This window comes from Labeo rohita, chromosome 22, assembly GCF_022985175.1.
Source record: "Labeo rohita strain BAU-BD-2019 chromosome 22, IGBB_LRoh.1.0, whole genome shotgun sequence".
Lineage (NCBI taxonomy): Eukaryota > Metazoa > Chordata > Actinopteri > Cypriniformes > Cyprinidae > Labeo > Labeo rohita.
In genome coordinates this window covers 20,124,182-20,147,715 of record NC_066890.1, presented here as the reverse complement: position 1 = coordinate 20,147,715, position 23,534 = coordinate 20,124,182, and the positions used below count along the sequence as shown (strand labels likewise).

At 37.4% G+C, this 23,534-nt stretch overlaps 2 protein-coding genes and 2 long non-coding RNA genes across 8 annotated transcripts; 1 reads left to right on the top strand and 3 right to left on the bottom strand.

Moving 5' to 3' along the window:
• Positions 1 to 1,079: 1,079 nt before the first annotated feature.
• Positions 1,080 to 3,127, bottom strand: LOC127154130 (CD276 antigen homolog). The gene is made up of 4 exons (XM_051095545.1): positions 3,025 to 3,127; positions 2,312 to 2,358; positions 1,787 to 2,113; positions 1,080 to 1,471 (listed from the first exon to the last, which is right to left on the bottom strand). Exons 1-4 carry the CDS (start codon positions 3,075 to 3,077, stop codon positions 1,389 to 1,391), a joined length of 510 nt encoding a protein of 169 aa, XP_050951502.1. The 5' UTR covers positions 3,078 to 3,127; the 3' UTR covers positions 1,080 to 1,388.
• A 5,210-nt stretch (positions 3,128 to 8,337) lies between these two features.
• LOC127154136 (uncharacterized) lies at positions 8,338 to 14,375 on the bottom strand. 4 transcript variants are annotated; one of them, XR_007825444.1, is made up of 7 exons: positions 14,225 to 14,375; positions 11,284 to 11,316; positions 11,071 to 11,115; positions 10,913 to 10,989; positions 10,636 to 10,757; positions 10,461 to 10,544; positions 8,338 to 8,680 (listed from the first exon to the last, which is right to left on the bottom strand). It is a non-coding gene; the product is annotated as an uncharacterized LOC127154136 (long non-coding RNA). The 4 variants fall into 4 exon arrangements; XR_007825446.1 differs by lacking the exon at positions 14,225 to 14,375 and adding an exon at positions 11,457 to 11,548; XR_007825447.1 differs by lacking the exon at positions 11,284 to 11,316.
• Positions 14,376 to 16,931: 2,556 nt separating this feature from the next.
• Positions 16,932 to 17,680, top strand: LOC127154139 (uncharacterized). The gene is made up of 3 exons (XR_007825450.1): positions 16,932 to 17,085; positions 17,206 to 17,309; positions 17,579 to 17,680. It is a non-coding gene; the product is annotated as an uncharacterized LOC127154139 (long non-coding RNA).
• A 246-nt stretch (positions 17,681 to 17,926) lies between these two features.
• LOC127154122 (interferon-induced very large GTPase 1-like) lies at positions 17,927 to 22,962 on the bottom strand. Of its 2 annotated transcripts, none has more exons than XR_007825442.1 (3): positions 22,064 to 22,742; positions 20,067 to 20,139; positions 17,927 to 19,017 (listed from the first exon to the last, which is right to left on the bottom strand). XR_007825442.1 is itself a non-coding variant. In XM_051095531.1 (3 exons), exons 1-3 carry the CDS (start codon positions 22,206 to 22,208, stop codon positions 18,382 to 18,384), a joined length of 840 nt encoding a protein of 279 aa, XP_050951488.1. In that variant the 5' UTR covers positions 22,209 to 22,962; the 3' UTR covers positions 17,927 to 18,381. The 2 variants fall into 2 exon arrangements, 1 of the variants encoding a protein (XP_050951488.1); XM_051095531.1 differs by having other exon boundaries at positions 20,081 to 20,139; positions 22,064 to 22,962.
• Between the last annotated feature and the right edge of the window lie 572 nt (positions 22,963 to 23,534).

The window sequence follows — 23,534 nt, the reverse complement described above, 5'->3', positions numbered from 1 at the left end:
AGGGCAGACTGTACATGCTCAGCTCCAGAACAAACCACACATAAATTGCTTGAATCCCCGTTCCTGAATTTATTTATTTTTTAGAAGCAAGGACAGGTAGAAAAGAGCGATCTAATATGCAGTCAGCTCATATGCAGACAGCATCAACCTCCTCGGAGAAAGATAGCCACAGCAGCGCGAGCTCTCACTCAGAGGGGGAAGAACCGCAGCGCGGGCTTCCGAGCCCCGAGAGAGAGCGCTAGATCTAAGTAGACAGGCAGAGAGATGGCGGACCCGTCTCTAACTCGTCCGTAGATCTATGTGCGATCCCCATGGCCGCAGTCGCCGCTCTGCCTCGGCAAAGCGGGACCCAAGCCGCGGGGAAGTTCACGAGGGCTCCCTCCTCGAAGAGAGTCCTCCGGGAACGAAGCGTGCGCAGCGAGAGTGCGGGCAGTCAGCCTCGGGAGCTGACACAGCCTGCTTCACTGCAAGCTCTCACTCAAAGGGGGAAGAACCGCAGCGCGGGCTTCTGACCCAGAGAGAGAGCGCTAGATCTAGGGAGAAAGGCAGAGATAGAGCGGACCCGTCTCTAACCCGTCCGTAGATCTAAATGCGATCCCCACGATCACAGCCGCCGTCCTGCCTCGGCAGAAGCGGGAGCTGAGCGCAGGGAACGCAAACGCGGGCAGTCAGCTCCCTCGAGAACTGACTCCCATGCTTCGCTCCCAGACAGACAACAAATAGATTGTGTGTATCGCCACCCGAAATAGCGCAGGCAGAGAGGAACACACAGTCTAAATGCCGCTGCTTATATTCGTAAGAATGCTTTGTAGGACATAGTGACACTCTCAAATAAAAGCTGTGCGAACTAGCACAAAAAAACAGAGTGACACACACACACAGAGCGCTTGCTGAAAGACAGAAGCTGCCGGCTGCATGCACCGCACGTGCTTTAAGCTCTCTGGTCTCTACGTCACCCCGCCTGTGACGTCTCGCTTCTCCATTGGACTGTTTGCACACGTGTTTCAGAGCGTGGTCACGCTGGAGGCGTTCCCCTAGCGTTTTCGGACGCAGCTCGAGTTCCCGAAGGGGAACCCTGAGATTGGCATCCAAACATTTATTGCTCAAATAACAGCATTCAAAACTCTGCATATTCAGTGTCCACATACTTATTTCTCATGTGTCAGCAGAGCAACTGCCATTGAGATGAATGTAATTGATTCCTCAAAGCTCTCTTTAGGTGTTACAGAACTCCCGTGGACTGAAGATCATACATGCCATCACATCTGGGTCCAACTGCAATGATTTAACTTTATGCTAGAAAATCAACTGATGGATTGCTATAGAAGGACATTTTCTGTTCCTGAGTTATGCACATCTGCATTGCTGTTCTTTCTAGGTCTGTTCTTTCAATTATATTGCAGAATATAGAGCAAAATGAAAAATGGCACAGTCTTTTCAGCTCTTGTTGCTGCTCCATGGTTTCCTCTGTCTGTAAGACAAAATGTCACAAAAATGTTTCAGTAAAAAAAAGTTTCATTTTTAACTTTTAGGTGTTCTAAGGCCTCTAAATTGAAAGACCTGCTGTACACAATTTACTACATGCCTAAAGAGCTTTTCCTTGAATAAACTATCATTGTTCACTAACATTATTAGATTGTGTATAGCAGGTTTTTCAATTTAGGGGCCTTATAAATGTGGTATGATAGACTTTATAGGGTTAATCAGTCATTAACTAACTGTATTAAAGTTGGAATTAAAAACAAACAAGCAACAATAACAAAAATGTTTATCATATTTCACATACCTTTGACCAAAAGCTGTGTGCTTGGATTTTGATGTGCCTTTGTGATGTAGCAGACATACTTTCCAGCATCATTATACTGAAGATTGCTGAGTTTCAGCGAGAAGTTTCCTTTCATATACTCATTAGGGAAGGTTTCAGCTCTGTTCTTGTATGCGGCGCCCTGCTTCTCCACCGATGCTTTACCCTCAATAATGTCATAAACATTGTGGCTGCTATTATGTCTCCAATAAATTGTTACATCTTCAATTTTAAGGCTGTTGACAGTATAAAAACAGGGCAAGACAACAGAGCCTCTGACTTTACCCTCAAGAGTGACCTGCAGACATGCTGAAAATGAGAGACAAGCCTTTGAAAATAATTTAAAGAAAGAAAAAAAGAAAGAAAGAAAGAAAAGAAAAGAAAAGAAAAGAAAAGAAAAGAAAAGAAAAGAAAAGAAAAGAAAAGAAAAGAAAAAAGAATATTTTCTGGTATTAATAAAAAAAAAAAAAGTACACTTACACATCCAGCTGAAATAGCTGCACTTACCTTTGTTTAACAATACTGCAAATACACAGATACAGAAGCAGCAGCACCTGTAAAAACACATGTATATCTATTTACAGCAAAAACAAATAATAATTAGTAAAAGTACAAAAGTGGCTATTTGCATCAGGTATACACAGCACTGGTCGCTGTCTCCGCTATATGCACCCCATATGGTCAAGTCTGTACTGGAGGAAATGGCTTAATTGATTTTTTGTTGTTTTCCATGATGCAGCAATTTACTGATTTGCAATGTGGTGCAGTGACACTGCAAAACTCTACTGCGTTTATAGGCTACATACCCGTATATTAGGCTACAGTATTATAACTTTACAGTGTACAATACATGCCACTGTTGTAAAATACTCGTCCCTATACAAGTTTAGAATTCATTACAGTACAAAATGTAAGCAAATACAATCATGGTTCAGTGTATTACAACTAGATTGGAGATCATACATGGACACAATATGATATAGCACACTTCCAGTGGGTCTGCAGTCACAGCACTGCAGTCTAAAATTAGAAAAGCTTAAGCAAGCAGCTATTTTTGTTGGTGGTGTTTAAATGAACTATTCAAATGAACACAAAACAAAAGAAAAGTAATAACGTTATTGATCATTTACAGAAATGGTCAGATCAATGATAAAGAAAAATAGCAATCTAGGCCTGCATTACGACTAAACATTCGGATAGGCTAAAACATTATAGCCTACCTGGCTGTCATGTCACAAACTCTCACACAGGTAGCAGAATCATATGGAAACATGTTCTCGATCTGTCATTTGAGAGAACTGCCTGTCTCCAACTGCAGTCAAGCCAGTCCCTATTAATAGACACTCGCTAGAGGTAATCTTTCACAGTCAGGTCATCCATGTGACTGGGTTTGAGGCTGTGAACCCAGGAACTTGTATAGCCCATGTAGCAGAATTAAACTGCTATCAACTAATCTGTTCATCCAGCGAACATTCAGTGTAATTTCATATCAACTCTAAGAAAGGATATGTTCATGGCCACAAAAAAAAAAAACTTTCTTACATACCAATGCATTAGAGCATGTAGCTAAATCAGATCGTTAAAGTGACAATTTACAAGCAGTGACCGAATCTGAAACTCATGTAATTTGTACACAAACATTTTATTAACTAAGCACTAAGACAAACTAGTCTAACAAACAAACAAGCAATACATGGGGGAAGGGCAAGTGAGACTAGAGGAATGAAGCCATTAGAGAAACAAGAAAATGCAGCTATGAAAAAAGTCAGTTAACCTTTGAGTGAAACCATCAGTGCCATTTTACAAATGGGTCTACAGCTTATACTAAACCTCTGTTTCGATAAGTTAAATGTACGACACTTGCATTGCCTTGGTCAGTGACGAGTGTCCGGATGCAGTCTCAGATGAAAGTCTTGTTTTAAGGTTTGGACTTGCAACCACATTCTTCCGGGGTTGAAGAGTGATGACACACAAACCTAGGGGTCCTTAGTAGACTTTTAGCTCAACATCCCCATCTTCTCAGAATCTAAAAGAAGCTAGACTTGGGAGGCGGATCACTGATGTAAGAGCCGCATCAGCGTTACTGGAAAATATGTATTCAGTGACATGACCTGGCTCTGTGGTGGCTCTCTAGCCTGTGGAAAAGCAAGCCAGTTCTTAGAAGGCTTGCCAGTTGAACCAACTCCGAACCGGCAATAGCACTAGGTCTGAACTAGCACCCAGTTGCTGCTGGAGGAAAATGAGACAAAGACAAGCTAGGGTGCTATAGTTCCCAGTCCAACAAGGTGGAATTCCACTTACCATGCCATAGAGAGCTTGAAAAGCTGTATCCTGACAAAATAACAAGGCCTCCAGGAGTCCTGTGGGAAGATTCTGGTGAACTCACCTTCATACAGGAGTATGTTTAAGAAACATTACCTTTAATTCAATATGTACTTAAGTTAACTGGTGTTCATGCTGTGATCTATGTATCTGTCTGAACATAAAGGGCAACCACATACCTTTAACTGAGCTTACTAGTGCAGTGAATTTTTCTCCCAGGTTGGATGTTAAAACTTCTTTCCACAGAGAGATACAGTATACATATATTTTTGTGTTGGTTTGTTTGTTTTCACTCAAAAACTACACAGTTTAAATCATGTGGTTAAACGCAAATTAAGCGCTAAACCAAAACCAGAAACTTCCTAAACTGACAATGTAATGCTCTTCTAAACATTATTAATAAAGGTTTGCATGATCTATATCTAAGTAATACAGCTATTGAAGTGTAAATAACCCAACCCAACCCGATTTTGTCATACCCCGACCCACACACTACACCACTCGGACTCGGGACCCCCTTGGCCCCTGCCGCAATTACCCACCACCCTTGCAGTGGGGCCTAAATAGGCCTGCTTAGTGTGTTTAAAGTGTTTGTGGATATTAACTGTTTCATTTAGATTTTTTTTAAAGGTGCAATGTGTAATATTTAGAAGGATCTACTGACAGAAATGTAATATCATATACATAACTAAGTTTTCAGATGTGTGAACCGATATATTTTTAATTACCTTAGAATGAACAGTTTCTATATACATACACTGCAGGTCCCCTTACATAGAAGTCACCACCATGTTTCTACAGTAGCCCTAAATGGACAAACTGCTCTACAAGAGCGGTTTTGTCATTATGTTGTTTTGCAAATAAAACACTGACACGATGAACAATCACCAGTAATATTCACAATAACATTGGTTTATTGAATAATTAAGAAAATATAATTCCTTAATTTACCTTTGTAATGAAACCTCTTTGCTCTCTGCTGTCTGAGACCAGGACATCTTCACTTGTGTCAGCCACCGTAGCTTCTCTAAAGAGAGGGGTGAGTGCTAGATTGAGCTGTTGGTTGCAGTTCGCAACCTCATCGCTAGATGCCACTAAAAGTTGCACACTGCACCTTTAAATTAAATTATGTTCAATAAACAGTTGTTAACAAAAAAATATATATATGTTTTAATTTCTGAAAATCAATCAATTCAGCACAGGTGGAGCACGTTCAAGTAGTCAACTGAATAAGCATGGTAGTATGTATATGTAGCCAAATTACCTCTGTCCAATGACAGTTTTTTCCAGCATCCCTCCTCCACCCCTCTCCTCACTCCTAACTTTTCCTACCCAAGCGTGAGGATATGGGGGAGTTCTCTGGGTTCGGGCCATATTCCAAGCTTGGACCCCTCCCCTCGGACAGTACGTCAAGAATGCTTTCTATTAGCTCAATCTGATTATATGTAATTGCGAACTGGTGAACATATTTATCGAATAAAGCTTCTGTCATACCCAGTTCATTTAAACATGTACCAATTTTCTGAGGAAAATAAATACACAACTCCAAATACCAGATCACAACAGCAGATACAGCCATTCACATACATTTTATTCATTCATAAAATACAATATTGTTTTTAATCTCTGTTATGAATAAAAAGCACATAAGTTTTAATAAATGTGAACAAATTAGATGTGGCAAACATTGAAGTAGAGGGGGAGAGAGTAAACACTTTTATTAATTTTATGTAATTTATAGAAAGAAAAAAAACCCCTGAAGAGTCAAGACCAAAAACCCTCAATTTCAGAAAATGTTTTCTATGAATCAAAGACCTACATGTGAGTCACTTTTTACTTATCATTAGATGTATTCATCCAAACTCTCGAGAGCTTGCTCTTTTGAGTACTGGCTCCATTCATGTGAAATCACATCCCACATGTGAATTTTTTTGTCAAAGTGTTTTTCCAGATCTTCCCGGAAGCTGCACACAAACCACTTCCAGTAGGGCAGCTCAGAGAAGTCAGGAGTGATGCTCCATTCTGCATAAACATTTCCTGCTTTTCTGTATTCTCTGCACAGAAACCACTGACCTGTATAGAACATTTGACTAGTTCTCACTAAAGTTGTGCAAAAATCTGCACTGAGACACTCTGTTTCATCATAACATCTACCATTAACTCCACTCACTCGATGGAAAGGAACACTGTGATCTCCAGTATGGTTTTCTACAGTGTTGGTGCAGGTGGCTGCACAGAACGGACACTGAACCCAACAACACTGACAGAGATGATCAATCAGAATCTCATCTGGTCTGTCCTTCTGTTCCAGATTTTCTGGAAAAGTCTTTGTGCTGAATTTATGTTGTATTTCAGATGATACTGAATCAAGTTCTTCACTTATCACATCTTCTAAAAGATTGAAATCATCAACTCCTTCATGACTCACTCCACTAAAGTCTTTTACAGAGAATATCAGCACATCTGAGAGCTGCCGTGTGAAATGATTCAGCCACTTCTGAACATCTCCATTGGTGGTGTTGACCAGTGTAGTCGCACTATGAACCGCTTCCATGATCTTCTGCTGCAGAAGTTTAATGTTCTCCTTCATCTTGGGCCGAACACTCTTTTCAAACTTATCAGTGATGTACTGACTGACTTCATCTCTGATGAAACTCTTTAAGTGGTCTCTGGGTGTGTTGAAGTATGTGATGTATTTTCCAAAATCCTCCAGTTCTGCCAGAGTCTTAAGGATGTGTTTCTCTAGTTTGGATCTGTTTCCATTTAGTGATTCACAGTTTGTTTGAATTTCATTAGTCAAATCTCTGGCAGTATCTTTGTAGACACTCTTCTGAATGGGCTCTTTCAGTTTCTGACAGATGATCTCTCCAAAAATGGCAGCTGATGTTGCACCTTGGCAGTATTTCTGGAAAATACTATAGTACTCTTTGCTTTTCTTTTCAAAGTAGAAAACTGGATCATTTGCTTCCCTGAACATTGTATACTGTTCAGTAATTACCTTGTTTTCTCTCTTCTCTTACAGACGGAAATTACCAAATCCTTGTTAAATTCCTTCTTAAACACATAGTCTCTGGAACCTTGCCCATAATCTTCTACTCTCTCTTTGATATAATCTGCAAGTTCTTGAATGTAGCTTGTGTTGTAGCCAATCTTTGCAATGTTTCCTTATTTCAAATACTCTAGATGTATCTTCAGTAAAAAGGCAAATGAGTGGCTTTTTGTCCTTGTACACCCTAGTGAAAAAATATGCTAAGTATACTTGCAGCCAGACTAATTGTCAGTATACTTCAAGTGTGTTACTGATTAGTTAACTTGAAGTGTGCTATTTTGGAACAACTAATTTTGTGCTAAGTATATTTTAGTTGTAATTAAATTGTAGTAAAGCATAACTGTAAGTGTATTTAGTGTACTTTTATGTGCTAAATTGGAACAACTTCAAGTATACTTAGTATACTTTAAGTAAGTATATGCTGTAAGCTAATTGCATGCTTGATTAGTGATATTAAAGTGTACTTTGTTTGTATTACAAGTATATTACAAATTAATTAAGGGTGTCTTCAAAATATACAAGAAACACACCATAAATATATTATTTTTGAGTAAAAATATGCAAATTTTTTCCCCAATGCTGAATGCACTCGTTGTCAGGGTCATTAAAACAGTGTGAGTGAAATTCAATTGTTGGCCATGCAATAGTATTTACTTGGCTGTACTTGTGACATCACAAACTAGTAGCTGAACTTCTTGTCCAGTACACTGTAAATCCTAATAAGTTCAGCTTACTTAAAAAAAAGTTTGGAAACCAATTGCCTTATTTTGTTAAAGCAAACTTAAAAGGTAAAACTAAAGTTAATTTAATAATCAGTTTAAAGTAAAGAAAGCAAACTCTTACAGAGTAAATTAACTAATAAATATCAAGTAGGTTTAATGTCATTTCTAGTTAACATACTCCAGGACATTTACTAATCTTACTTAAGATTTAATAGTAGATTACTTTAGATTACTTTATTAATTCTATTTACCTAGCAGTGTTATTTTGTGTTGTGCAAACATCTTAAATGCTGTTATTCTCAACATGGATTTAATCTGCCATTTTAAGCTATGGGAACTTAAAACATTTCGTGCAATCGGTTTCCACATTTTCTTTAAGTAAACTGAACATATTTTTATTCGTTCAACCAGCATGAAATTGAACTTAATACAAGTTTGAAATTCTCAACAGTTTATTTTTGTAAAAAACTTTAAGAATATCACAATAATAAAAATTAGCTTTTAAAACATCTGTGTTCTTATAATACTCTTTACAGACTTCTTAACTAAACAGCACTTTGTTGTCATAACATTATCGTGACCCACTGGAACACTGTTAAACAATAGAGCATTTTCAGAATGGCATGCAAACAGAACAGCAAAAATAAAATACAGGCCTTTAAAACCCATCCATGACAATTCTTCCCTCCATGATTGCCTTTATTGCATCCACAATGAGGTTATGTCCTCTGGTAGAACTGTGAGCAGGTCTACAACTGCTTCACTGAAGTCTGCATCCACATCCTAAGTAGAGAAATAAAATAGGTAGAGTGTAAATTTCTTCATTTCAATACTGGAAATGTTCTAAAAGCATATATTGACAAGGAACTTTTAATGCTTTTAATTTATAAGCAAACTGATTCATATTGATGACCAGAGTGAGTTTACAATGATCTGTGCAAACATCAAGTACAAGGAAATGTAATTAAGCTTTAAATTATGATCACCAAAGAGAGATGACGAGATTTATAGTGTGACAGTGACATTTCACAATACATGATTTAAATCAGAGCAAAAGTGTAAATTATCATTTGTGTCAACTATTACTGCATGCCTTGTCTTGGAAGTCTTGGAATATTACACACAAGTTCCATGGACTAAATGTTTTGTACATTGTTTTCAACATTATAGATGTGAATTCACAGAACTTTTTTTTTTTTTTTTTTTCAACATGCTAAGAATGCTAAGAGCATTTTCTCTCGTGTTATGGAGTGATGGATCACACCCATCATTTACATGATTTTATCTTAAAGGGTTTGTTCACCCAAACCAAAGATTAAAATTAGCCCATGATTTACTCGCCCTCAAGGCATCCTAGGTGTGTATGACTTCATTCTTTTAGACCAATCCAATCAGAGTAACATTTAAAAAATGTCCTGGCTCTTCCACGCTTTCCATGGCAATGGGCAGGTGTTTCTGTTCAACAGTTCAAAAGGAGTGCAAGAAAGCGCATCCATCCATAATAAAATGTGCCTCACACATGAATAAAGGTCTTCTGTAGTGGATTGATGCATTTTTGTAAGAAAAATATACACATTTAAAAAGTTTTAAACACTTTTCTCTCACTTCCACTAACTGTCATACGTGCAAGCCTTTCCAGGTGGATGTTGTAGGACGTTTGTGTGCATGCGCTGGTGTAAATATGCTAGTCGAAATGTAAGTTTCGACTAGCAAAGAAAAGTTTGTTTACAGGAGCAAAGGAAGCAAAGTTTCCTTACTTTAGCAAAAGAAAACCAGTCTGCTCTTGGTTTATATTGAAATCCTCCAACATTCTTCTTTATGGATCTTTGTTTTGTACTTCTAATTCGTTACTGGTGTTTCATTTCGCTCTGTCCTGTGCTTCCATGTTTGTCACTATTGTCACTAATACGCACACGCACATCCTACATCAGCTGCCCGGGATGGCTTCTGCCTATGACAGTTAGCGGAAGTGAGAGAAAAGTGTATAGTTTTAAATATGGACATTTTTCGTACAAAAACATATATTCGCTACAGAAGGCCTGTATTCACCTCTCGGAGCCATGTGAGGCAGGTGAATCGCATTCGATTATGAACGCGATATTGCGTAGCTTGTGAGTGAACTAAGGCTCTGTGTATTAAATTCCGCTCCATCTGAATGCATGTGATAGAGATTTACTACTAATCACAGAACCATCTTCACTGTCGAGATGCACATGACAATCACATGTGATTTATCGTGCAGCCCTAATATACACCTAGGATGCCTTGAGAGTGAGTAAATCATGGGCTAATTTCCATTTTTGGGTGAACTAGGCTCTTTATTTCAAGAAGTTTATTTCAAAGTGTGTAATGATGTTTGTGATCACTCAACACAATTTCACGAATTTAAAGCATTTACACCAATTTCAGTAATAAACTGTTTCACAAAAGACAAATATAGCATCTACTGCAAAACTAAAAAAAAAAAAAAATACACAGAACCTTTGACAATTTTTCATAACCAGAACTATATTCATATTGAATAAAACAAAATGATGAGAGCAGAAAATCCAGTAATACTTACGAAACACATCCTGTAAAATTCCTGTGGGTCATCCTCCAGGATGACTGAAAGGCCCTGAAGTACTGCAGTGGAAACATCAGATGACTATGAAAAAATAGAGACAGGCTAAGGATAACAATCATAAGCAAATCATGATTTAAAGATGACAACTACAGTCAACATGATAAAGAAATACCTTTTAATTAACTTGATGTGAAATTTAAAATCCTTTTTCTAGAAAATGTCAAAAGTGCAGAGTCTGTGTCCAGTGCTGCGCAGAACTCAGATCCGAGATATGCGACTGAATCCTGCAAAGATCTAAGAACAAACATTAAGTGGCTATTAACATTTTGAAGGACACAATCCATAAACACACTTTTTGAAAAGGAATAGGGTTTTGAAAATTTTGGAAATGAAAAAAAAAAAAAAAACAGGTTCACCCAAAAATAAAAATTAGCTATTAATTTACTCACCCTTACGCCACCCAAGATGTTCATGAGTATTTTTCTTCAGCAGAACAGCAAAGAAGATTTTTAGCTGAAAATGTGGCCTTTGGTGATAGATAAAATTTAAGTCAGAGACTGTCCATTTTTGGAGGGAAAAAACATATCAAGGAGCACAAAATTAATACCTGTTGCTCCTGATGATATACTGAGGTTTTATCAAGATGATCGATCTGTGGAAGAAAATGAAATAAATGCTTTTAAGTCTCATTTACTGCATTCATCTTATATTTATCTAAGTAGATCCTCTCTGCAAAGTATAAAACACAAATGTAAAGAATGTCTGTTATGTCACAAACATAGCACTTGTAACAAACATAAACTAAAACATCTGAACTTACATTTCCACTGCACAGCAGTCATCAGCTGGTATTCTAAAATAATAAAAAAGTGTTATCCATCAATCAAAAATCAGTGAACAATGAACAAACAAAACCAAATGTATAGAGTATTTTTTTCTTATGTAATGTAAATGGAAACATCTGGTATTTTAAAACTAAGATCGTTAACTTACATTTAAATAAGTTTCAATGTTATATATACTCTGCTTGAGGAGGTGGGGGTGATGGGTCTGCTAAAGACTCGTTGACAATCTCAGAATGCGTGTTGTTTGTTACCGCCTGCACATTACCGTAATTATCATACTAAGTACGCATACTATTTTCGTCGCAACCAGGTATTTCTAACAAATGATGCTACGGCTTGACTACAGTTTAGCACTCATAGTTGCTTTCAAAATCGCCGTGTCAAGTTAAAAAGAGTTATTTTAAAAGAACCCGTCTGAAGATGTAGCGTTCTTTTCCATCCGTTTGTACACTGACCGGATTGCGCGCTCTCTAGCGTGAATGCGGCGGTGTCTCTGAGCTCCTCATTCGAATGTACCGCGTCCAGAATAAAATATCCTACAGCAGTGGTTCTCAACCGGTGGGGCGCGCCCCCCCCCCCCCGGGGGGGCGCGGACACTCTTGCGGGGGGGCGCGAGTAGGCTACAGGATGGGAGCAAAAAAAACAGAAAAAAAAAAAAAAATGCAAATTCGTGATCTTTGTTTGGATTCATCGGATCTATTTTCGCTGCTAAAATAGACCAAAACAGTCATTATTTCATCAAAAATATAAGTGACTTAATATTATTAACTTGTTTGTTGAACTGTCATATGAAATCAGTGTCACATTTTCAATCGTGAGGTGAAATTAAGTGATGGTCAATTGTCAGCTCTCTTGGTCGTCAGGTCGTGTGATGTATGTTGCTGAACTGTATTCAAATGTTATAAATATAAAAACACCACATTTTGAAATTTAACTGCAGTATGTCAATTTAGTTTATTTGTGTGTGCTGCGCTCATAGACTTTAGAAAACGGCGCTCATTTGTTTGATCAGTGATGCGCGGGTTGATCCAAAATGAGCGGGTGCTTGCGGTCACCCGCGGTTACCCGCAGTTACGAGTCATCCAAAAATATTTTTAATGATATTCGGGTCGCGGCGGTCGGGTCGTTTGAAATAAAGATTCCAATTAAACCTTTGTAATTTATAGGAAATATTCAAGCAATAATATATAAATTATCTCATGTATATCCTTGTTTAAAACCAGGGATTAAAAACGAATTCCAAGTAAAAACGGTATTTTTCTTTACATTTCCAGAGAGCGAAACGAACGAAATTAAACATTACTTAATAAATTCAAGGCATAATTTCCTTATTCATTTGATACAACTAGTATAGCTATACAACTAATATATAAAAAATAATATTATTTTGTCATATTCGTGATTCCTGAATTTATATATGAAAACTTCGTTTTGAAGTGCATTCGTTAAGTTTGTATAAGAAAATTCTTTAGCCTATTGAGTTGATTTAATATTCTTGATAATTTTTAGAAGAAGTTAAAAGTTAAGAAAAAAGGAATTAGCTTGTAATCTATATATTTAGGGCTATAGGCTAATATTTTTCTTAACTTTTATTACACTGTAGATCGAAATAAAATAATTCTTGATCATATTTAACATCGGAGAATCACTGATATAATTTAGAGTACTTCGAAAACGAAACTATTTAAATCTGTATAAAGGAAAGACAAAATAAATCACAACAAGAACAATCTGTATTTTTCTTGTAATCAAGAACATTTCTTTTGACAAAATAGACTTCAAGCACTGATTATAACACAAACAAATCATCCTCCTGGCGACTTTTATTTTTATTTATTTATTTATTTTTTGTCAAAAGCGACAAATCCAGTGATTTTTACTGGTGTTTTTGGAGACTTTTGTGGTGTTTGGAGACTCGGAAGCACGAATCACCCTATAGTTAGGCCTACTGTGCTCAACGAGCAGCGGGTGCTGCCGTGAGCCCCTCTCCCGTCCAAAAGCACTCACAGGCGGTCAGTCTCTCAGTAGCCTCGCGCAGCAGTCAGAGCAGAGAGGAGACACACACCCCTCCGCGTCCAGGCTGCAAATGAATCGCGCATGCGCATGGCCGCCGATAATGCCAATTCCAAATTATAGCAATAGCCTAGTAATGATAATAGGCCTATACTGATGATAATAATAATAATAATAATAATAATAATAATAATAATAACAATAAAGCATGTAGCATCATATAATTATATAGCAATAGCCTAGTAATGAGGATAGGCCTACTACTACTCATAATAATATTAATGTCTGCAAGCTCACATTAGACGTCTGGTGCTACTGCCAATTATAACAATAGTCTTAGTAATGATAATAGGCCTACCAACCGCTACTGATGATAATAATAATAACAATAATAATAATAATGTGGGCCTAATAATAATAGCCTAGGGCTATCTATCTATCTGGGCGGGGGGCCCAACTGCAATGAACCAGCTTTGGGGGGGGCCCAGCTTGCAAAAGGTTGAGAACCCCTGTCCTACAGCATATGCTAAGCGTTTACGAAATTAAAAACGATCTCCTCGTTTGAAGTGTTTTGTTTACTTCTCACTGAATTTTGAATTCTGCAAAACGTCACATGAAACAACCGTCGTTCAAATTACTCCTATTCTCGTAACTTATCACTAGCACGAATGGATAACATAGTAATTAATAGACAACCAGGCAGCTAATTTTACAGATATGAAGTGGACATTAAGTTAAGTGGTTTGAACAGAAATCGCTTCAAATAATGTGCAGGGTCAACCGTGTTTGAGTTCTTTGAATGGGCTAAGATGTTCCACAAAACAACATGCAACAAAGTGCATAAAATCTAACCATCATAAGGACTAGCAAGCAAAAAATGAGACTTAAATTAAAAGCTTTTACCTTGATTTTACCGAAATAGATCCTCTGCAAACACACGTTGAGTCTTCAGCCGTTGTGCTTCTGCGACGTGGGGGAGGGGCAATTGTCGCCCAGTGCGCATGCGTAACAGCATGTCTTGGACATTTTGAGTAATTTTACTTAAATTTCATTAGTTATGGGAACTAGGAATACTATTTGGTTTTACAGTCTAGAACACTTTTTCTAGTGTTCGTATGGTGTGCTGTTGGTATAAAATTATAAATGCATTGATGTACATGGACCCCTCTGTGACATTGTATCAATTTATTAAAATACTTAAATCACAATTACAAGAGTAGCATTTTGTATGTATGCATACACTTCATTTAATAATGTTTTAAATGGGCTTTAAATGCATTTATCATGTTTTATTACTTTCTGTTGTAAGCATGAAGTACACTTAAAAATTACTCCAAAATTTTACTTAAAGCATACTAACAAGTTCTTTAATAATGTACTTTAAAAGTATACTTTCAATGCATTGTTACATTTCAGCACACAGTTAAAAATAATACTAAAATATATTTACATAAAGTGCAAATAAATACACTTTTAAAAACAAACAAAACTACATTTCAAGTATATTTTTAGAAAATATATTTTTTAGAAAATATACTAAATTACAATTATTTTAAAGTGTGTTAAAAGTTGTATTGTGAAAATAGGTAAAAGCATGGTGGTAATACACTTATAATATATTTAAAGTTAGTACAACTTTTGGTTAGTATATTTGCAATGTACTATTGAAACAGGAAATATATTACAAATACAATAAAGTATACTTTTTTTCACTAGGGCAGGTTTTGCATCTGTGCTGCACTCTTGTCATTTCTGTCAAGTTGTGGCAGAATAACAACATTGACTGAGGCCATTTCAGTGAGGATCTGCAGCTGTTTCTCATGGTCTCCTGCATCACCGTGGAGGATACAAAATGCAATACATTGAGTGAATTTATCTGTGTCTTTTCCAGAAGGGCAGTACCAGGAGATCTCCACCACTCCATCCATCAGTAGTCTGGTTTTGCTGCTGCCTGGGCAGTTCCTGTGGAAGAACGTGTTGTGTTTCTCATTGATCAGACTGTTCATCAGCTGAGACTTGGATGAAGACACAGAGCCAAACCTGAAGAAAGATACCATAGGTGTTTCTGCACTCTAAAAAGTGCTGGGTTATTTCTTTAAACACATTGCTGGATTAATTGTGCTGGGTCAAAATTCTGGGTTGTTTGAGGTACTGTAAACACACAGTTGGGTTGATCATGCTGGGTCAAATGGAATTTCACCATTGAACACGCGGGTTGGGTTATTTTAACCCAACCGGTTTGTTTATTTTTCCACTTCATCGAACTTTCTGGATTCTTCACTCGTCTCCTCGTCAGGCGCTCACAAAATTCGCAGCAAGCAGGATTATACGGTAAGTTAACATGATTATATGATTATTTACCTTTATTTTTTAATAAGTTGTGGTTTAGAGCACTGTGATTTCACTGTTTAATGCAATTTGATATGTCTCTGTGCGGGGTTAGCATTTATTCTGTGAATGATTAACGAACGTTATAGCAGCCTATAGTGAGGTACTTTATTGCCTCAACAATCGCTTTATCGTTAAATAAAAGTTGTGTGTGTGTGTGCAAGGTTTTATTTATATACAGTACACATCCTTTTTTTTATCAGTACTGTCCATTTTTAATGCTTCATGAAGCCAGGCATAAGTTAGAAATACGGGGTAAGTTCAGTTACTGTCTGAATACTGTATGGCTTTGTAATGTTTTGTCAGAATTATGTCATTTCGTCCTAAAATTGATCTTTTAAAGGCATATTTTTTCAAGTCAATGTTTGCGACGTGCCGAATCCAACGATAGATCCGTCATTTTTATGTTGTGCATTTTCGCGCTCTTTTTTTCCTCAAGTAACTTCATTAGCTCCGCTATTCACCTTACTTTAACTCTCGTGGTGTGTAAGCAGTGGTGTAGTGACGGGTATACACAGGTATAGGGCTTATACCCACTTCTTTATCAGTTGGCTTTGCGTGTACCCACTTCTAATCCCCTCTGCTGCGCATCGAGTAGTGTCCTGCATTAGCCAAAATCATGACAGTCCACATGAATAGCTAATTTGATCGCATGTGCGTATATGCAAATATTCCTTAAAAACACCGGGTAACGACAGTGATGTGGTCAGAACAGTTGCGCGGGCTTCCTTTTAAATATACTTGATGATTGCGCCTAAATGCGCCCGCGCCCGCTCCGTCCACTCCTCCACACAGATGCTGCCTGTTCACGCGTGAGGGCATGACAGAGAAAACCCGACCAATTTAATCAGAAACTGCGGAGAATCACGTGATCACCTGATCTGTGTTTAAACGATTGTTTTGCATGTAAACGCATTAACCTGCTTTCTATATAAAATAAATCATTGTAAAAACAGTTTTGTGAAATTCTAATTTTCTAAATCTGAAATTTCATTCTAGATATGTGAGATTCTTGCTGGTGCAGATGGACAGCTTTGTAATAGAGAGGTTGAAGGAAAGGCGGCTTGATACCCTGGTTAAAACCTTTGAAGGTAAGTTATATCATTCAGTAACATTCAATAACCATGATTTGTTTTAGAATTTGATCTTTTCATTAAAATAACCATAGTTACTGGTATTATACATAGTTACTTATTTAACCACATTTGTATGTGTGTGTTTTTTTCTTTTTTTGTTTTTTTTTTTTTTTTTTTTTTTCAAATTTGATCAGATTTCACAAGACTTAAGGAAGCTACATCCAGAGGCAGACTTTTTGTAGACTGGGCTACATTTGTAAGATGGAAAGGTGCATTAAGAGCTGGGTGACATGACTTCAGGTAAAGTATTTCCTATAATATGTCAATCTATAGAAAATTTTCATATGAAAGTGTTTCACTGTGTTGTTTTGATTATGAGATAAGTTTCACAATTTGCACTGTATTATTCTTATGGTCTAGACGTTAAAGGGGAGAGTGCTTTCAAAGTCCTGCCCATTCTGGAGGAAGGGTCCACAGAACCACAACCACAGAAGTCTGGAAGTCATTAATTGACGTGCAAACCTGTAAGTTATGTTTTAATTTTTCTATATATATATAATGAATTTTTGGAAACTTATACTTCCCACTGACACACTACAGCAAAAAATAGAAATCACTGACTTAAAACAATTGTTTAGCTGGTGAAAATACTAGTGTTCCAATAATTTTGGCCACCACTGTATGAAGTGTTCAGATGTGAAGGACTAAAAATGTGTAGTTTGAAATTTTCTTCTAAAATGAGTATATTTTAAGGCCTAAGTGTCTTCAAGACTAAGTGTGGTATATTTAACAGGTGGGGACCAGCATGTTGGATTTGTGCCTTGGGGACGAGACAACAACATCGCAGACCTTCGCCATTGTTACGGGCTGCGCCACTGAAGCTACTGACTTGTTGCCTGGAAATTTCTCCAGCTTGCAGTATATTATATTGATGGACATAAGTCTTCATGTGTGAATTTTATTTATTTATTTTTTTAAAACCAACTGTTTTTTCTGGCCAATTGTAACATGTTTTAAATTGTCATATATATTGTCTGGTGGACACTTTGTTTGGCTTAGTTTTAATCGCACAATGTTTGGAATGATTCTCATGTGGTAATCATTCATTTTTGAGTGTTCTGCTGCTGCAATGTTGACAAAGAATCAGAATCTACAGTGCCTAGTTTACACAGTTTTGTGTTTTAAAGTAACTGATCTACTAAAATTGTTGTTTTGTGCGTCTGTAATGGTTGGATAAAATGTTTTACAGCTGCACCCATTTGAAAATTGTTTTAAAAAGTAATAAAACTCGTTAAATTGATGTTTACAGTTTTTTTGTGTTTTTCTAACTGTATTACAGAAAAGCAATAATAATTTTACATTCTTCTGTGATTATTTATTATTATTGATAAATATAAAGGTAGCAAGGCAATAAGACAGAAAATAACCCAATGATTAGGTTATGTTTAACCCAGCAACACAGTTAACCTGACCCACTGGTTGGGTCAAATAAACAACCCAGCATTCTGGGTCAAATGGTTAAACCCAGCACTTGGGTCAAAACAACCCAACGCGTGTTCTGTCCCATAGTTACCCAGCGGCTGGGTTAAGGTTGGGTTATTTTTTAACCCAGCACTTTTTAGAGTGTGCCTTCCAGACTGGCTGGATTTTACTGATGATTTCATTTTTGGCATCTTTCATCTTCCAGCTCTTGTTAATTTGTCTGAATTTCCAGAGAGGAAACTCAATCTCTTGTGTAAATGGATCAGGAACAAGCAGAGGCAGAGCGTACTGACACTGAGACAATTTGGTCACCATCAGCTGCTTCAGGAAACTGTCAGAACAATGAAACACAGCCATCTGAACATCCATTGGATGAATGGCATCACTCATGTTTCTTTCTTCAGGAATCAAAGCTATTTCTTGGAAAATATCAGGACCCCCCTCATCTTCAAACAACTCATTGATTCTTTGTTGTCCATCATGCTGTGTGTCTATAGTTTTAATGTATCTTGCTCTGTAGTTCATCATTAGAATTTTTTGTAAGAAAGTCTGTATCAGGTACTCATCGGCACAAGACTCATGAGACTGTAATGAACGAGCAGTTAGTTGAAGAACATCTGCAGCTCTTAGTTTACAGGGTTGCCTGTTACCAGAATTAAGTCTGTGAAATAGATGCTCTATTTCTTTCCTCCTTCCACTTCTGTTTTGATCTAATTGTGCCCCATCTAATGCACACTCCTCTGTGTTTCCCTGTGAAACATAGAGCACAATTAAAAGCACTTGTCTTAAAACATAGTTTAAAATCTACTGAAATAAAGACTTGTGTGTTTCTCAGTAATTGTTGGTTAAAAACTTTAAAGTTTAAAAACTGTAAAGTTAAAAAAACTTTAATGTCAGCTATACTTGTTAACAAACAATGTATGCACATGTTTACCTGTCAATACATATTCAATATTAATACATGTGTATAAAGAGTTTTATATATGAAGTGCTCTAGGCAGCATATCTAGAAAGGTTACTGAGTTAATGTGATCACAATACCAAAGAAGATGATTTGAAGTACATTCACCAGTAAGTAAATCATAAAATGTAAAGTGAATACATATATCTATCTATCTATATATATATATATATATATATATATATGTAACTATCAGCTTCACCCCGTCGGTAATCGCCGCCCTTCACCAGGCTCCCGACGGGAGTGGGAGTGTGGGAGGAGGAGGGGCGCTGAAACATCCAGTTCTGGCGGCGTGTGATGAGGCACACCTGATGTGAATGAAGCCTCATCACCGCCGCTGTTAAAATGCCGAGCGCGCCTCTCCTCAGGAGACCGGTCTCTTCCCCGTGCATGCACGCTGGTGTCCTCGTGGGTCCAGGAAGGGGTGAAGAGGGAACCAGCGCCGCAGGACGAGTTGCCGGACCGCACCCGTGACGGCTGACGGGCCAGGTTGCCGGGCCGTTTTATCCCCCAGAAGTGCCGCAGAGGTAGAGGAGGACGAGGCCGCTAGAGAAGCCGCCGCCCCTCGCACCCCGGACCTGAGCGGGGAGCGCGTGCGGCCGCCGGACTCCGCCCCTTACCTGGACCCTTCCCTTCGGAACACTACCCCTCCTTCACGGAACCCCGTCACGTCGAGGACACCAGATCCCCCTGTTTATTTTGGACACTTTGTTTTATTGTTTAATAAAAGCCTCTCAGAGGCCTGACGTCACGCCCACTGTGTCTGTCGCTTTGCTCCGCCCCCGTGACAATATACTTCCCTCTCATGTTCTATATTTAAACTACAATTAACACTCACCAATTAACACTCACCCGATGTGTTTCTCTTGTCAATGTATAGTCCATATTCTTTCCAATAATTGTGGGTTGATCTTTTGACAGAACAGAAAATTCGAGAGAAAAAAAATGTTAAAATGACACTGAAATTTGTTGAAGACTGATATGACTACAGTCTCATATTAGTGTACATTTTGAACTGAAAAAAATTTAAGCTACCTTGTAACTCAACAAAACCAACATATCTGTCTATAATTTAGTTTCTGTATCATGTCAACAAGCTCAGAGACAGGAAGTGAAGGATACAACTGCAAGCAGTTTATTAGATTATATAAAAAAAAAAAACAACAACAAAAAAACAATACAAACCAACACAGGAATTAATAAATTGAACACAAGCAACAGAACTGAAACCAATAAAAGAACATCCATAAAGGAAAAACACCAATGAACACAAGAAACACAAGGCCTATACAAATTTGTAGAAGGGTCTGGCTGCACACATGCACTTGCATTTTCAGACTTGCACTCTCAGACTTGCATTCTCAGACACCTACACTTCTGGAAGTGGTGTCACTTGCAGTCTTTTTTAATTTGTATTTTATTTTTTTTATTTATTATTTTTTAAATTGAATATCTTCATTAAAATATTCATTAAAAAAATCAGCATTTTAATCTGGTAAACCATGTTTTTGTCCTGGGAACAAGCATGTTCACTTGAAGTGAGAATTAAAGGTCTTTTCAGAGCTTTAATAGGTAAATCTATTGTTACGTGGCATTTTTGTACAAGCTTTACATGTTTTCCGCAGTTTGAAACACTGAATGACCGATTACATGAGACATTTCAGTACACTGTACTGTAGACTCTCTTATAATATAGCCAACTTAAGTTAATTCATGTTAATTTCGTACTATAGTAGTAAAGAAAAAGGTATAATGTGTTTACTTGCTGCTTGAGGCACTAAAGCGATTTTAAGAGCGTTTTAGGAGTGCCAAAACCATATTGTTTGAATTTATGAATTTGTTTTAATTTAGTACGTGAACATGACAAAAGATGTGACTGCAAAACAATGAGGTAAAAAGGCATTACATGTGTTTAAGTCCATAACATGTAAGTTTATATAATCGCCAGTGGCGACCACAGCAAAAACATCTCTCACAAATTAATATTTTTGGTCGCAGTCTGGAGCCCTGGGTGGTGAAAACAAGAAAAAAGAAACTAAATTACAATGTCACTCATAATCGCCACTTGCACTCTCTGCTACTTGCAACGTCACTTGCAGTCCACACAAATTGTGCATATTGCCAATGGAGACAAGTGTGTGTAAAACGAATTTTATAGCATAATGTTCAGAGTCCTGCCTGTTAATGGTTTTCTACTGGAGGGAAACGCTTAACGAGAGACTTTGCGCACTGTGCTTATATTCTGCTGTTCTGTGGCCACGGATTTGCGGGTCTTGTCTTTATCTCCTACATATAAAGACAATGACTTGCAGGACCCTGTACATTATGGTATTAGATTTGTTTTAATCGTATAACCGCCACACTTTTTTCTTGTCTTCACCACCTGGCTACTATTGTAAAATGTTGAGATATTCAATTAAAAAAAAAATAACAAATTTATTTATTTAAAATTAAAAAAAGACTGCAAGTAATGTCACTTCAGGAAGTGCAGGTTCTGAGAGTGCCAAGGTCTGCAGCCAGACCCTTTTGCAAAGTCGTAACAAGCAAGTCTTCTTTGGTTTCATTTTCTGTTTGTTAATTAGTCCCTTTGTGTATCTAAAGCCTTTTCCCTGTATCTGGGTCTAGCTTTATAGGCGTAATATTAATATAAAAGTAAAATAAAAGTAAAATATAAAACTAAAACGTATTCATGTTATCTCATTAAAAAATTAAGTTGGCACAATCTTGGCACAACTGAACAACCGGTGAATTATAAATGGATGTGTTAGGGTCAAGGGCAAATAAACATGTCAGAGAACCATCATAACATCAATGAAACCAAATCTGTGTTCTTACCTCTTTGACATGTTTTGTTTTGCAGATCTTCTCTCTCTCTTAACGCTGTGTTGTACATCTCACTAGTGTAACACTGCTGTTTATTCTCAATAAACAGTTGCTCAATCCTGGTCATCAGGTCTCTCATCTCTGAAGGTTTGTTCATGTTCTTGCTGCAGGTGTGATATCTTCCGCCACATTTCTCAATCAGCCGCTCCAGAGCAGAGTTTTGCTTCAGATCATCTATTATAGAGTCAGACTCTTCCTGGCTCTCATACACTGTAAAAAATAATTCTGTGGCTTTGTAAATATCACAAAAATAAAAACTTGTATTAACTTAATAAAATCTCTGAGTATCATTAAAGAGATTATTTGATTTGGGCTTACCAAAATTAATAAGTAAAAATCCCACAGTTTATTTTATCTCTAATTTACCTGTTCTGCTTAAGTATGTTTTAATAAAAAAATTAAGCATTTCACTAACAAATTATATTGTTCACATGTCCTTAATGTTTTTGGTACATTTAAATGAAAATATTTGAGAAGGTTGCAATTAAACTTGTCAGTTTTATAAACAGAAATTACTGCTCATTTTCTATCAATATCTTTTGTATTTTGCATCGACTTAAGAAATTGAGTAAGTTTCGCGGCTATCGTGATCACATGGACACGGGAAATCTGCTTGCTGGTCACAAGAAAGCTGAGGCTTAAACCACCTTAAGACTCCTTTAAAAATGCAGGTAAGTCAGTATTAACAGTTAATGAAATATTGGCTGTGTTTTCGGGCACGCAACACGTTCGGTGTAATTTTACAATGCTGTTGCAGCCGTGCTGTTCTGTGGTAACGTTAACAACGCAAGCTTTTCTAGAATCACTGTGGCTTTGTAGTGTTTTTTCAAACCACCAAATATTCAGCTAAAATACGGTTAATACAGCTCACCAATTTGAAATGTATGTAAAATGTCCTATTTTAAAGCAGCATAGCCTGCCCGTGTATGAGGGGAGTGGCCGTATTACTGTTTAACGTTAACCGCCGAGTTGGTTTCGTCATTGTTATTCACTTGTGTGATGCGCATACGTGTGAATAATTGCAGAAAACAGCGACTAAACTAGTCTATCTGTAGTCCAGCAATTGTAACTGGTGTAATGGGACAAATCCCGGTGCGCTGCAGCGTCAGTGGCCAGTTGAAATAAACCTTTTTTTATCGGCCGTCACTCTGGGTGAGTTCTAACACTGTGTCGAAATAGCCAAAAACTACAACATTACTGTGTGTGAAAAGCTAACGTAACGTCTCTTTGTATAACTCGTAATTACAACTGTAAACTCGGTGCAAAGTTTTCCGGGAGCCCCTGCTCACATTTGTACCAAAGCACCGAAACATCACCCGGAATCAGTCAAATGGCAGAGGCATAACGTAGTTAAGAAATTATCGCGCAAAAGCAAATGGTTTTATTGTAGTAAAATGTATTAAGTTAACCATGTTTTTGGCAG